A 13,181-nucleotide genomic window follows, 5' to 3' on the forward strand; every position below is an offset into this window, starting at 1 on the left:
TCCCCCACCCCAAAACACCAGGACTGATGGGCCCCCTCATGGTCTCCAGGCAGTGGACTGGATGCCGAGAGAGGCCCCCAGAGCTGGACAGAGAGGGCAGGCGATGAGATATCGCTCCCACAGCACACACGCCCAGGGGCCCACTTGGGGTGACCCCAAGAGGCTGAGCGGCAGCGTCCCTAACCATGAGCCTCCCAGCGGCACCTCTGACCCCAGCATCATGTTACAGGGCCTCCGCCGCTGTCTCATGGCCAGACCTCAGGCGTGGACAGATGACCGGGAGGCACAGACACACAGATGGCAACCAGCAGCCTGGGGCCAGCGGGCAGGGGGACAGTCAGCCTTGTCACCAGTCAGCAGTTCTGGGCAGTGCCCGAGGCTGCGCCCCAGCCAGTGGGCAGAACAGGGCTGCATTTTGGTGCCACAGCAGAATTCTCAGGCTACTTCTGTCCAGCACCTGCAGAGGACACACCCCAAAGAGGCAGTGGACCCGGGTCAGCTGAGCCACATCAGCCAGTAGGAGCCCCTCTTCTCAGGAGCTGTCGCCGGCCGTCCCACCAAACTGGCCGCCAGGAGAGACGTCTGCTGGGGGCACGGGAGGTGAGGGGGCCCGGGGCACAGAGTCACAGAGGAGCCTAGACAGGCACAAACGCCAGTCAGATCCCAGGGCCGATTACAGCGAGAGCTGCGGCCCGGAGGCCGCGGGGCTGGGACAGAGGAGCCCGCTCCCTCCCGGCCTCCCACCCTCTTCCCAGGCTGCCCTGCACGTGGCCCGTCTTCAGAGGACACGTCAGGGTCCCCCGTCGTGTCCGCAGCAGGCCCGGCAGCATCCACTCCGGCTCCATCTGTCAGGCCGTCCAAGGGCCGGAGTGGCCTGAGCATGGGGAAGCCCACGCTTTCCTGAGAGTTTCGAGGTCCCTTCCTCTTGGGGAGGGTCTGGCTCAGGGGTGGCAAATTCTGGTGCCCCCGGGGCCAGAGAGGGACAGAAAGAGGTGAGGCCAGCCTGGCCCTGCTTCAGCTTCCCCACTCCTCACCCAGCCCCCTGGGGCCCCCTTGTCCACACGTGGGCCCGGCACGGCCAGGACTGCGGACTGTCCTGAGGGAGTTTGTGGGTGACCTGTCACTGTAAACTCAGTAGGGGCTGAGGAGAACCCAGCGAGGTTCCTGCTTCAAGGAGGGAACGGTGACAAAACGCAGCAATGGCCCGATGGTGAGGGACCTTCCTGTGCACAGACGAGGGGTGGCCACGTGCTGGGCAGGGGCCGGTGGGTGAGGCCACAGCACGGCCCTCGCTGCCTGTGGGCCCTGGGCACCTTCTCCAAGCCCCAGGGGGAGGCGCTGGGTCCAGGGCACCGGCCAGCAGAGCCCATGAGGAGGGGGGTCAGGGCAGCCACGGTCCTCCCTGAGCCCACCCTGCCCACAGGCCCATCCCACTGGGGCCCCCCAAATGGGGAGCATCTCCATCACAACTTCTCTCATTCCAGAGCGTTCCCCGGGGGCTGTGCCCGGGCCCAGGGCTGAGCCCTTCCTTGAGGGCTCTCTAGCCCTCTAATGGCCCAGGACGAGAAGCTGCAAGCACGGACGCCGGGCCGTGAAGCCCTGGGTGGTGTGTAAGGGGCCCATGTGAGCTTAGGGGGGCGGGGGCATGGGAGCCAGAGAAGGGGTCTTGGAGGAGAGGGTGCTGGGGTGGGAGAGGGTAAGGCCAGAGGGCACAGGGCTCCTCTGCTCGGCCTCGAGTGTTCAAGGGGGCAGAACAGGCCGAGGTGGGTGTCCAGGTGGGGAGGGGTGGGGCACAGGCTGAACTACCCCACCCACCAGAGGGGCACCAACTTCCCTCATGTCCGGCCAATGTAGTCTTATTTGGATTCGTCTGAGTGACCTTCACAGGGGTTCACACCGACCTCTGCAGCCTTTCATCCCCCCACTGTCCGAGCACCCTCCTTTGAGCCCCCCAGGTAGGAACTCTCCCCAGAGGGCAGGGTCACAATCTCCAAGCCCCTGAGCCCAGCTCCCTGGGGGCAGATGAGGCCCAGCCTCCGGGCAGCAGGAAGTGCCGAGCCTGTCCTTTCCCCAGCCCCCTCCCCAGCTCCCCAGGTGCTCAGTCCTTGGGGCCCACAGGGGTCCAGGGCTCAAGGAGCTAGAGGCAGCCTTGGGTGCCAGGCAGGTGCCCCAGCCATGGCGGTCAGAATCTGGACCTCTGCTTGGCACCTTTGGAAACCGGAAGTCACCACTAATCCAGAGGGGCCATGGTCAGAGGATGGCCTTGTCTCCCTTCCCCCAGAACTGTCCAGTGAGCCCCGCAGCAGCCCCGGATGCCCAGCAAGGCTGTGTCCGGCCAAGAGCCCATCCTGTCCCTGTGTAGGGCACGCTCGTGGCTATCGTGGGGAGGGGGTGGGGGCAGCCAGAGGACACCAGGAGGAGGAGACAGAGGGCACGCGTTGCTCGGGGAGAGCTTCCCTTAAGCAACGGCACCGCCGTCGTGAAGTTTGGTTCTGAGGAAGTGGCCTGGGCCCTGTCAGTCTCGGCCCTGGCAGCCCTGGGGACAGATATGCTGACCCACTAAGTGTCCACCCTCACTGCTGGTCCCTTCTGGCCTTGCCCAGCAGGCCACCTCTATCTCCTGAGCTGCCTCAGAAGAGCCCAGGTCTCTGGGAGTCTGGGGACCACCCCCGTCCCCAGGGCCCCGAACTGACCTCCTTTCATTCGAGGGGCTGTCACTCCCGGCTGCCAGGCCCACCTCCAGAGGCTGCCCGTTTCCAAGAGGGACTCCTGTCGGCATTAGCCCGGCTGGGAAAGGTCCAGATTTGAAGGAGGATCCCCTGAGGGGAGCGAGTGGGGAGGGAACACTGGGGTGCCAGACTCACTGCAGAGGCCCAGGCTGGGGAGGACAGAGCTCTGGGCCTGCGGGGACAGCCCCGATCCCCCGCTTCACCTCACCCATCACCACCCCCAACGGGTCAGCTGCTGCCAGTGCTCTGTGTGGCTCCGGGGAGGTTCAGGTGAGGGGAAGTGAACTTCCCGTGGCAAGTGTGAAGCGCACGACCCGTGGGGCAGGTCACCCCGACGGGGCTCCAGAAGGAAATCAGATTCCAGAAGGCGTATCCAAGGATGAGTTAGGAAGACGAGGGTCTCCTCTGGTCCTTGGGCAGGTGACCTCCGCTCCGCAGGCTCAGTCTGCTCACCTGTTACATGGCATTGTACTACTGAACTCAAGTTCCTTTGCAAATGCTCGGAAAAGAGTCATAGTTTATGATTCTCAATCAGGAAGGACCCGTGGTCTGCACACCTCCTCTACCTGGTGTGTGGCCACCAAGCACACTACTCCTCCTGGGGCAACTGCCCAGTGGAGGGCTGAGGGCCCTTCCCTGCAGGGCTGGGGGCCTGGGGGAGAGGCCAGTCGCCCAGGTGTGGTCGCTCAGGTGGAGAGCTTCACCCAGGGCCTCTCCAGGTCTCCTGGGGAACAGCTTCTGGACAACAGTGTTCCCAACAGTCCCCATGGCAACGGGGCCTGCCCTCCTGTTTCCAGGGAAAACGAGCCCTCAGCGTCGTGGTTGCCGCAGTAACGCCTATGGGCTCAGTCAGCCACGCTGTCCTGCCAACCCAGAGAGGGCAGCTGGGCACCCAGGACAGAGGAGCCAGGTGCTGCCCAGGTGCAGGGTCGGTGCACAGAAGGAGGTCCTGGCGCGTCCAGGGTCCCAGGAGGAAACTCACCGGCAGCAGAGTCCCTGCTTTCCCTTGGGTCCTGTGCCCCAGCCCACGATGAGTTCCACCTCCAGTGAGCCTGGCAACGGGGACTCTGCCGAGCAGTCCCGGCTGGGGCTGGAGGCTGTGATCCAGGTCAGTGGTGTGGCTGCCCTCCGGCACCCTCCTGGGAGCAGGCCCCAAGGGCACCTTGGGAGGGAAAGGACCCTGCACAGAGAGACCCCACCTCCCCGGCTCCAAGGGTCACTTTCCACGTGCTCACGTGGTCAGCATGAGCACCACACGAGCATGCGCACACACACACAGGCACCCTAACACACAGGTGCACACATACACACATAGATGCACACATGTGCAGACTCTGCTCGGGACAGGAGCCTGGGGAGAGACTGAACTGGGGGCCGGAGACCTGCGCCCCAGGGCCAGCCTCCCTGCTCCGTGCTGTGTGGGCTCGGGCTATCAGCCCCCCTCTCTGGGCCTCAGGCTTGTTGCCTGCACACTAGGGGTGGGGCATGAAGGACCCTCCCACCCCGACCTTCTGGGGTCTAGTTCACTACTGCCTTGGGGCCAAGTGTGGGAATCAGCGGGGGCTTCCCTGGAGAGGCATGCGCCCATGGGGGTGGTCCGTGCCCAGTGTCTGTTCTGTGAGCTCCAGAAGTGCTGGTTCCGTTTTCCTTCATAGCACCCACCTGCATAACAAAAACAACAGCAACAGCGATAACGACTGGGAATTACCCCACGCCCCCTCCTCTTCACTCCCTACTTCCAGCCTGGTGCCCGGTGCCTGGTGCCCGGCCCTGCCACCCCACCCCCTTAAGTGCCCCCCGCCGGCCATCACAGCCAGACAGTCCCTACCCTGATTCACCCCTCAGGGATCCCAGCGAACCCCTGGGAACCAGCTGACTCAGAGTTGTTTATTAACCCAGTTATTAGACCCTCAAAACTGTGCTGCGTGAGGGGGGGTGACATGGCCCTGTGCAGACAGACAGGTCGCCGCAGAAGAGTAATTGCCCACAGTTGTCCCCGTAATTAAACAACACGGCGGAGCCGCCACACGTGCGCGCACACACACACACACAGGTGCCCACGCAGGACAGAACACGACAAGGGCAGGATATTTGAATCAGGTGATGCAGCCAGCAAGGCTGACAAGATGGCCCTTGGTGGGGTGACTTTCTCTGTCCAGCTCCCGTGAGGCCCAGCTCTGCGAGGTCCTGGGTGCCGGTGACCATGAGGGCCGGTGGGGGGTCAGGGGAGGGAGGGCCACTTGCACACCAGTTTCCAAGCCAGGTACCCCCTCAGCCTGTGAGGATTCTACCACCCCTTTGGGTTCCAGGAAAATAGAGACTCGAGAGTTGAAGCAAGTTGCTATGGTTACGGGCTGGTTTGAGGGAGAAACACAGGATGGTGCCGACATCTGGCAGTGGGTATCGGTGCTTGGCAAAAGTGGCTGCCCCCCAACTCCCGCTGCCCGTGGGAAACCGTCATCTGAAAGCCACGGGGAGCCCTGGCTGAGGTCCGCTCTGCCTGCCCAGCCAACACCTGTTGTCTTCACCACAGTGATGGAGATCGCGGTGCAATTACTCCAGGGCTGAGCAGGCAGGCAGGCGCCTCAAGATGCCCAGATAGGCCCGTCCGGAGGGGGAGGAGGGGGGATCCTCCAGCCCCTCCAGCTACAGATGGGGAAACCGAGGAGTCTGGGCAAGGCGTGGCTTGAGGATGGGGGCTCCTGAGGGACCAGACCTGAAGGCGCTGCCCTGCCCAGAGGAGCTCCTGACACCCCGCTTGCTGCAGCCGGAGCTGCTGCCCCTGTTGACCCTGGCCCTGGCCCACCCTCAGAGCTGGATTCTCTGAGGGTCTGGAGGCAGAGGCGGTGGAGAAGGCCGATGGGCAAGAAGATTTGTAATTCTGGACCCAGCTCCTCTAGAAGCTTCAGGAATTTTCAGACTCTTCCTTGTGGGTTAGGTTTTGATTAATGGTGTTTTTCTAAGAACTTGTCTATAAATTTTCAAATTTATTGCCAAAAGTCGTTCCCAGTATCCTCTTACTGTCTTCTTGAAGCCTGAGGATCTGAAGCAGGTAACCACCTGCCCCTGAGTGTTGAGGGGTCTGAGACCCAGGGGTCACCCAGGACCCAGTCTGAGGAAGTCCCTGGCAGGCTGGAATGAGTTGGTCACCCCGAATTGACGCGTCCTTTTTCATTGCTGATACTGGTCACTGTGGATCCTCTTTACGGTATTTTTGTCTTCTATTTCATTGATTTATATATTTTTTATTCCTTTGCTTTTCAGTTCTTCGGGTTGTTGTTCTTCTAATTTTTTTGAGATGCATGCTTAGCTCATTGATTTGCAGCCTTCTTTGTTTAAAAAAAATTTTTTTACTTAAAAAATTGTGGTAAATTATATATACATAAAATTTACCATTTTCACCATTTTTAAGTGTACAGCTCAAGGCATTAAGTACATTCGCATTGTGCAGCAATAGCCACCATCCAACTCCGGAACGTTCTCATCTTCCCAAACTGACACTCTGTCCCCGCTGAACACTAGCTCCCCCTCCCCCTCCCCCAGCCCTGGCACCCACCATCCTACTTTCTATCTCTATGAATCTAACTCCTCCAGGGACCTCATAAGAGTGGAATCATACGATATTTGCCTCTTTGTGTCTGGCTTATTTCACTTAGTATTATGTCCTAAAGGGTCATCCATGTGGTAGCCTGTGTCAGAAGGTCCTTCCTTTCTAAGGCTGAATAATATTCCATAGTACGGATGGGCCACATTTTGTTAATCCATTCATGTGTTCGTGGATAGCTGGGTTGTTTCCACCTCTGGCTGTTGTTAATAGTTCAAATCCCTGCTTTCAGTTCTTTGGGGTGTATACTTGGAAGTGGGACTGCTGGGTCCTACGGTAATCCCATGTTTAATTTGAGAAACCTCCATCCTGTTTTCCATAGTGGTGGCATCATTTTACATTCCCACTTTCTTCTTTAATGTATGCATTTCCTTCTAAACAGGGCTTTAGCTGCATCCCATAAATTCTGATATAATACGTTTCGTTATTACCCAGTTCAAACTGTTTTCTAATTTCCACTGTGGTTTCTTATTTTATCCCTGGATTATCTAAAGGTATAAATACCTTAGTTTTCAAACATACAGAGATTTCCAAGTTTTTCTTTACATCTAGTTTAACTATCCTGTGCTCAGAGGTTTTGCTTTTGAGTGTCGTAAAGTGGAAAAGCTGATTAGCGTCCGCACGCACGGAGGCAGTCGGGAGGCAAACAGACGCCTGGATCTGGTTTCAGGGAAGAGCTCCATGCTGGAACTAGACGTCCGGGGCTGTTGGCATGTGGGTCACTGGGTGAGATCCCAAGGGGAGACTGTACCCAGGAAACGGAGCGGGCACACCCCCACACCTAAAGATGGAGGAGGCGAGAAGGAACCAGCCAAGGGGACCACGATGGGGAGGCCGAGGAGGTGAGAGTGACTGGGAGAGGGCAATGTCTGGAAACCTCGTGAGGGGAGAGTTTCAGGGAGGAGGAAAGATCGTCAGCACCAAGCGCTGCCAGTAGGTCAAGCAAAGAGGAGACGGTGGACCACAGCATTCAACGACGCGGAGGCCGTGGGTGACATTGACCACAAGGGTACCCCATGGGACATGTAGGGGCAATACAATTTTTTAAGGTGAGGATAAATTATGACAGTTTGTGTCGACAAGAATGGTCTGATAGAGAGAAAAATAACTGATACGTAAGCAATAAGGAAGGACTGCTGGAACAATGTCCTTAGTACAAGAGAGAAGATGGTAGGGGATGAGGTGGGGTGGGTGGGATGGGATAGGACAGGATCGGGGGGATGGGGGGTGGGATGAGTAGATTTATGGATTAAAGCAGAGGCCAGCAAACTTTTCTGGAGGGGGCCAGATGACTGATACTTTAGGCTTTGCAAATCATAAAGCTTCTGTAGCAACTATTCAGCTCTGACATTGGAGCATGAAGAGGGTCACAGACAGTGTGTGAGCAAATGGATGTGGCTATTTTCCAAGAAAGCTTTACTTATGAACAAGCGGCAGGCCTGGATTTAGCCTACAGATAGAGTCTGCCGAGCTCAGGATGAGCGGACGAAGGAATAAAGGGACGTTCGGGTGCGTAGGGGAAGGGACTGTCGTACAGATGGTGGTAGATGGTTGAGTGGGTGGGTGGGAGTGGTGGACGGGTGGTAGGTTGGAGAATGGATGGAAAGTGTGGGGATGAGAGCAGATCCCCATATTCTAGAAACTGGCGTTTGAGATGAAAAATCACTGGAGTTTCTTTTTTACTTTTGGTTGAAGTATTGCATGCATACAAAAACGTGCAGACATCCTAAGTGTGCAGCTTAACTGAGCCCGTCGTGTGACTAGCACCCTCCCCAGTAGAGCATTATCAGAATGCCAGAAGCCCCCTCCCCCAACATAGATTAGTCTTGCCCATTTGGGAACTTTATAGAAATGGAGCCATATACGTGTGTGTGTATAAACACACACTCTTTGTACTACACCACGTTTGTGAAATTCACCCGGAATGCAGCACGTCGTTATAGTTTGCTGTACACTCCAGTGTGTGAATATGGTGCGCTTTGTGTTCATTTTATAGCTAATGGCCATTTGAGTGGTTTCATGAACAGCCCCGTCACGAACATTCTGCTACATATCTTTGGGGGCCATATGTATATGTTTCTGTTGGGTGCACACCAGCCATAGAAGTGCTGGGTCACAGGTTTGCATACATCCAGCTTCAGTGAATACTGCCAATAGATTTCCAAAGTGGCTGTATGGATTTACAGTGTGTGAGGGGCTGGCTGCTACACATCCTGGCCAACACTTGGCATTTCCTGTCATTTTGCTATTTAGCCATTATGGTGAATGTACAGTGGTATTGCTTTATGGTTTTAATTATCATTTACCCGACGACTAATGAAACTGAGCACATTTCCCTGTGTTTATTGGCCCTCCAGACATCTTCCTTTGTGAAGTGTCTGCTCTACAATGTGCCCATTTTTCTCTTGGGGTGCCTTCTCTTCTTATTATTGATTTGGATTTGATTGCATAATCTGGAAACAAGTCCTTTATTAAATACGTGTATTGCAAATATCTCCTGTGGGTGGCCTTTTCACTCCTGTAATGGTGCCTTTGAGGAATGGTTCATAACTGTAATATGGCACAATCTGTTCATTTTCCACCTTAGGTTAGTGCTGCTTGTGTGCTAGTTAAGAAACACACTTTGCCTACTGCAAGGCCACAAAGAGGTTCTTCTATGTTTTCTCTTAAAAGTTTATTGTGTTACTTTCACAGTTAAATCTGCAATCCGTTCAGAATTGACCTCTGTGTATGGTGTGAGGTAGAGACGACCATGCACTTCCTTCTGTATGAATAACCAGTGGACCTAGCCCCAGACTGAAAATCCCATCATCTCCCCACTGCACTGTGTGTCACCTTTGTCACTCACCAGTGTGTGCATGTGTCTGTGCACGTGTGTCTGCATGTGCATGTGTGCATATGTACTTCCAGAGTTCGTGACCACTTCCGCTGGTCAGTTGGTCCTTATACCAATGCTACCCTGTCTTCGTCACTGTGGATCTGTGACGTGTCGTTACGTCTGGGAGCATAAGCTTTCTTCACTATTTCCTACATACTTTTGACTCTTCCATATGAATTTTAGAATCAGTTTGTTAATTTCTACAAACTAAAAACCCTGCTGGGATTGGGATTGGGATTTTATTGAATCTGCAGATTAATTTGAGGAGGACTGACGTCTTTACAATATTGTCTTCCATTTACGTTTTTGCTAATTTTACTCAACGTAGTTCTCAACGGAGCGGTCTTGCACATATTTTGTTATCACATTGGCTCCTAGGTATTTGATGTGTTAGGAAGCTGTTACCATTTTTAAAATGATAATAGCTGAGAAACCGGCTCTGTTTTGAGGGTCGCTCCATTCCCAGGCAGCTACAAAATGCTCTGTCGCTGATCTTCCAAACTCACAGCACCCACCCCCAGCCCAGGACGCCCTGCCACTCACCTCTCCCTGAGTGTCGGTCCATCTACCGCACTGCATCCGTGGCTCTCTGACGTCTTCAGAAGTAGGAGCTTCACAGTCTAACTGGCTGTTCTAGTAACTGCAGAGGGAGTGCTGGCTCCCTGGGCCCTCTGTGTCCCACATCCTCCCCTCCCCCCGTCACCTTCTCCACCCACGGGTTTTGTAGAAGTGTTTATGGTTTAAGGTTCCAAAGTGGGGAGGTCTGAGGGGGGAGAGGGGGAAAGGAGGGGCACCGGGGAGAGGGAGGAGGTTCCGTCAGGAGGCCCGGGAGGGCTGGCACAGTCATGAAGTCACAGCTGCCCCCTGCGCAGAAAGGAGAGCACTGTGGTGTTCAGGTTTGGAGCTGGCCCTGCCACTGACTATCTGCCTCAGGGTCCCCCTCTGTACGAGGGTGAGACAGGTGGTCTGGGGGGCTCCCCAGAGCCTGGGTGAGTGAGGGCCCACCCTTGGGACAGGAGCCGGGATGGTTTGAGAGTGCCAGGGTGTGGCCAAGCCCTGTGTGGACGGCAGCCAGGGTCACTGCTCATCAGATGGGACGTGTCTCCCTTCCTCGTTCAGAAGCAAAGATGGGGCGCCACCATCCTCACGGGGATGTTAAGTCACCTCTCCCGCCTCGTGGCTCCCGTGCACCCTCCTCCCCCAGCCCTGCACAGGCTGGACACCCATCCCGCTGCCTCTGCCTCCTCCGGTCCCTCCACCTGGACGTCTGAGCTCTGGCCCCTCTGGCTGCTGGACTCTTATCTATCCGTCAAGGCCCAGCTCAACTGCCACCTCCTCCCGGAAGCCTGTGTGGGCACAGAGGACACGGCAGCAAACAAGACCGACAGGATGCTGCCGTTCTGTCGTCCCTTGACAGGAGTCATTTTTCAGGTGGTGATTCATACCTTGGACTTGGTTTCCAGGCCCTCTGGTAGTGACCTGTGTCTCAGCCTGCTTGTGTGCCAAGCGCCGATGGTGCCGGGGTGGGGACGCAGAGATGAATGAGAAATTGTCCCCGCATCCCCAGTGCCTGCTTTCCTGCCTGGCCCAGATCGCCCCTTTATTGTTAGTTGAGGCCCAAACTACCACCCACAGAAGCCTGACCCGGCTCTTGGGGTGATGCCCAGGGCCCCAGAGGGCTCAACGGACACACAGAGATCTGAAACTGGGCGGTGCTGAGATACAGCATGGTGGGGGCCAGGGGTTACCCCAGGCACAGAGAAGCTCTTTTTCCTAAGGAAATGGAGCCTGGCAGGCGGCCACTCAGGCCCAGGGCCCTCTCTGCAGCCGGCCAAGCCACGGAAGGACGGCAAGCAGACGTCCGGTGGCTGGACTTGGCTGGAGGCCCTGTCCTCAGATGTGTTCTTCAAGCTGTGCCCGCGCCTGGCGAGGGCCAAAGCCTGGGGCCCTGCAGGAGTGCTGGGGAGGGTCTGAGGGGCAAAGGCAGAGGAGGAAGCGAGGGTTGGGCCGCACCCCGTTCCTCTGCCTTCAGGGAGGGGACCCAAGGCCAGCGTGCCTGCGGAGTCCTGATCTCGGGCCACTGGGAAGGTGCTGGGGGCCCACGGGCGGGGGCCCAGTCCTAACACTGCCGCCGTGAGTGCAAGACCCTGAGCCTCCCTTGCAGCCGAGATGACAGATATAAAACGGGTGCTGGGAAGCCCTGAGAGGTGACACCCTTCTCACATCTCCATGAGCAAGGGAGCCTCTGCCTTCCGGCCGCCCCCAGGAGCCCCAGCCTCCCTACTCGAGCGCCGGGCAGGCACAGCTCCTGCAGCGCCCCTTGCGGCCACACGGTGGCACTGTTGGAGCTCCGCCACCCCAGACCCAGGCTGCTGGCCGGGGGTGCCCACCCCCGCCCGCCCCCGACTCTGCCGAGGGGCCCAGGATTCTGACTCGCTCACGCTGCTGGCTGAGTTGAGGTCCCCCGCTGGACACCCGCTCTCGCAGGGTCACTTTAAACGGGGCTTCTGGCGCCCCTCCCTGCCTTGCCACGGGTCTCATCTGGACCCACCCCGGGCCACCCAGGGGTCTCCCTCACTGGGCTCTGGATATGGGGCAGCCTCATCTTCCTTCCAGAAGTCGCTGGGCTCCTCTCCCTGGGGACCTGTGCCTGAGCAGCCTGCGGATTCAGAGGGGCCACTCGGGGGTCCGATGCTGGTCACCAGTGAGGGAAAGAGTGAGATTGTTCCGTGTGGTTTCCGTTTCTGTCTTACGGCTCCACCCACCCTTCCCAGCCACCTCATGTCCTCACCTGTGAGGGTTAGGCCGAGGTCCCCAGAGCCGCAGCCCCCGGGTCCCTGGGACGCCCCATTTTCAAAGATGAGAACACACGGCTCAGGACAGCAAGTGGCATGCCTGGGGTCAGGCAGCGCACCGGCAGTGGCAGGGCAGGGGCCCCAGCCCACCTCTCCCAGAGGGGAGCCCCGAGTCCTCGGAGCGGAGACCCTCCCCGTCCACACGGCCACACGGGGACGGCGGCGGCGATGAAGGAGGGGGTGGCCACCCCCCTGGGCCGCACCACAGGCCCCCCTCTAGGGCTCACCGGGGGTGTCACGCAGGGGCTGTGACCTCCCTGAGGTCCTTAGCAGCCGGTTGAGCTGACGGGGAGGAGGACGCTGGGACAGAAAGGAGGAGGGGACATGGTCAGGCTCAACTGTGAGTCTGAGGTCTTTTGGGGAGCTGATGCCCAGCCCTGGTGTCCCCTCTGACCAGCTGAGACTGCGAGGCGGGGAGGGGGGCTTCTAGAAGTCTCCCAGTGCACTGCCCGGTCACAGGCAGACAGCACCCCCCCAAAGCTGGGCCGAAAACCGACCCAGAGCCATCCCTGGCCCACAGGGCTGCAGGTGGCATCGCGGGGTCCCGGGAGGCCGTGGGGGGAACCAAGCCCCAAGGCCAGAGGTTGGTGCAGGCCCAGTGACCCGCCCTGGGTGAAGGTCCCTCCTGCTCCGGGCCCCTCCCCACCCCCCGTTACTGGGGGGGAGTGGGGGGGCAGGAGGTGGGGCAGGGTGGGAGGGGGCAGCCCCGGGGCCTCCGTGCACCCCCGCCGTGCCGCCCGCGCTGCCTCCCTCGGCTCCAGCTGGGCCACGGCCCATCGCAGGCACCCGGCCACAGCTGGAACCCATTACGCCCCCAGCTCCTCTTGGGACGTCTCGGCTAATAAGTGACCCTCTGTAAATGTTAGGAATGAGTCAAGTTTGTGCCGCTGCTGCTTTCCCGTTAGCGGGTGGTGCCGCGGACGCCCGGGGGGGCGGGGAGGGCGGTGTGGAGGGCGGAGGGGCAGGGGCCTTCCTGGCCTAGCAGGAGGCTTCCTGGACTTGACAGTCCCGCGGGCCTCAGGTGGCTCTCGCCTCCCCGTTGGACCTCGGTTTCCCTGAGTGCAAAGGGGGTTCAGGGCGGACGATGGCTGAGCCCCTACCAGCGGCGTGTCCTC

General features: G+C 58.3%; 1 protein-coding gene across 10 annotated transcripts in view; it reads left to right on the forward strand.

Annotated features, from left to right (window-relative positions):
* Positions 1 to 3,635: 3,635 nt before the first annotated feature.
* Positions 3,636 to 13,181, forward strand: part of CROCC2 (ciliary rootlet coiled-coil, rootletin family member 2) — a 61,979-nt gene continuing 52,433 nt past the window's right edge. For 9 of the 10 annotated variants that reach the window (XR_014016503.1, XM_081242475.1, XM_081242469.1 and 6 more), the window contains exon 1: positions 3,636 to 3,837. Coding sequence is in view for 8 of the 10 variants with exons in the window: in XM_081242475.1 (XP_081098601.1) it covers positions 3,760 to 3,837 (78 nt within the window). In the remaining 2 variants the exon portion in view is untranslated. Of the gene's footprint in view, positions 3,838 to 7,038; positions 7,176 to 13,181 lie in introns of those variants that run through there. The other variant, XM_081242474.1, reaches the window with a different exon arrangement.

The sequence above is a fragment of the Mesoplodon bidens genome, assembly GCF_964165515.1.
Source record: "Mesoplodon bidens genome assembly, chromosome: 8".
Taxonomy (NCBI): domain Eukaryota; kingdom Metazoa; phylum Chordata; class Mammalia; order Artiodactyla; family Ziphiidae; genus Mesoplodon; species Mesoplodon bidens.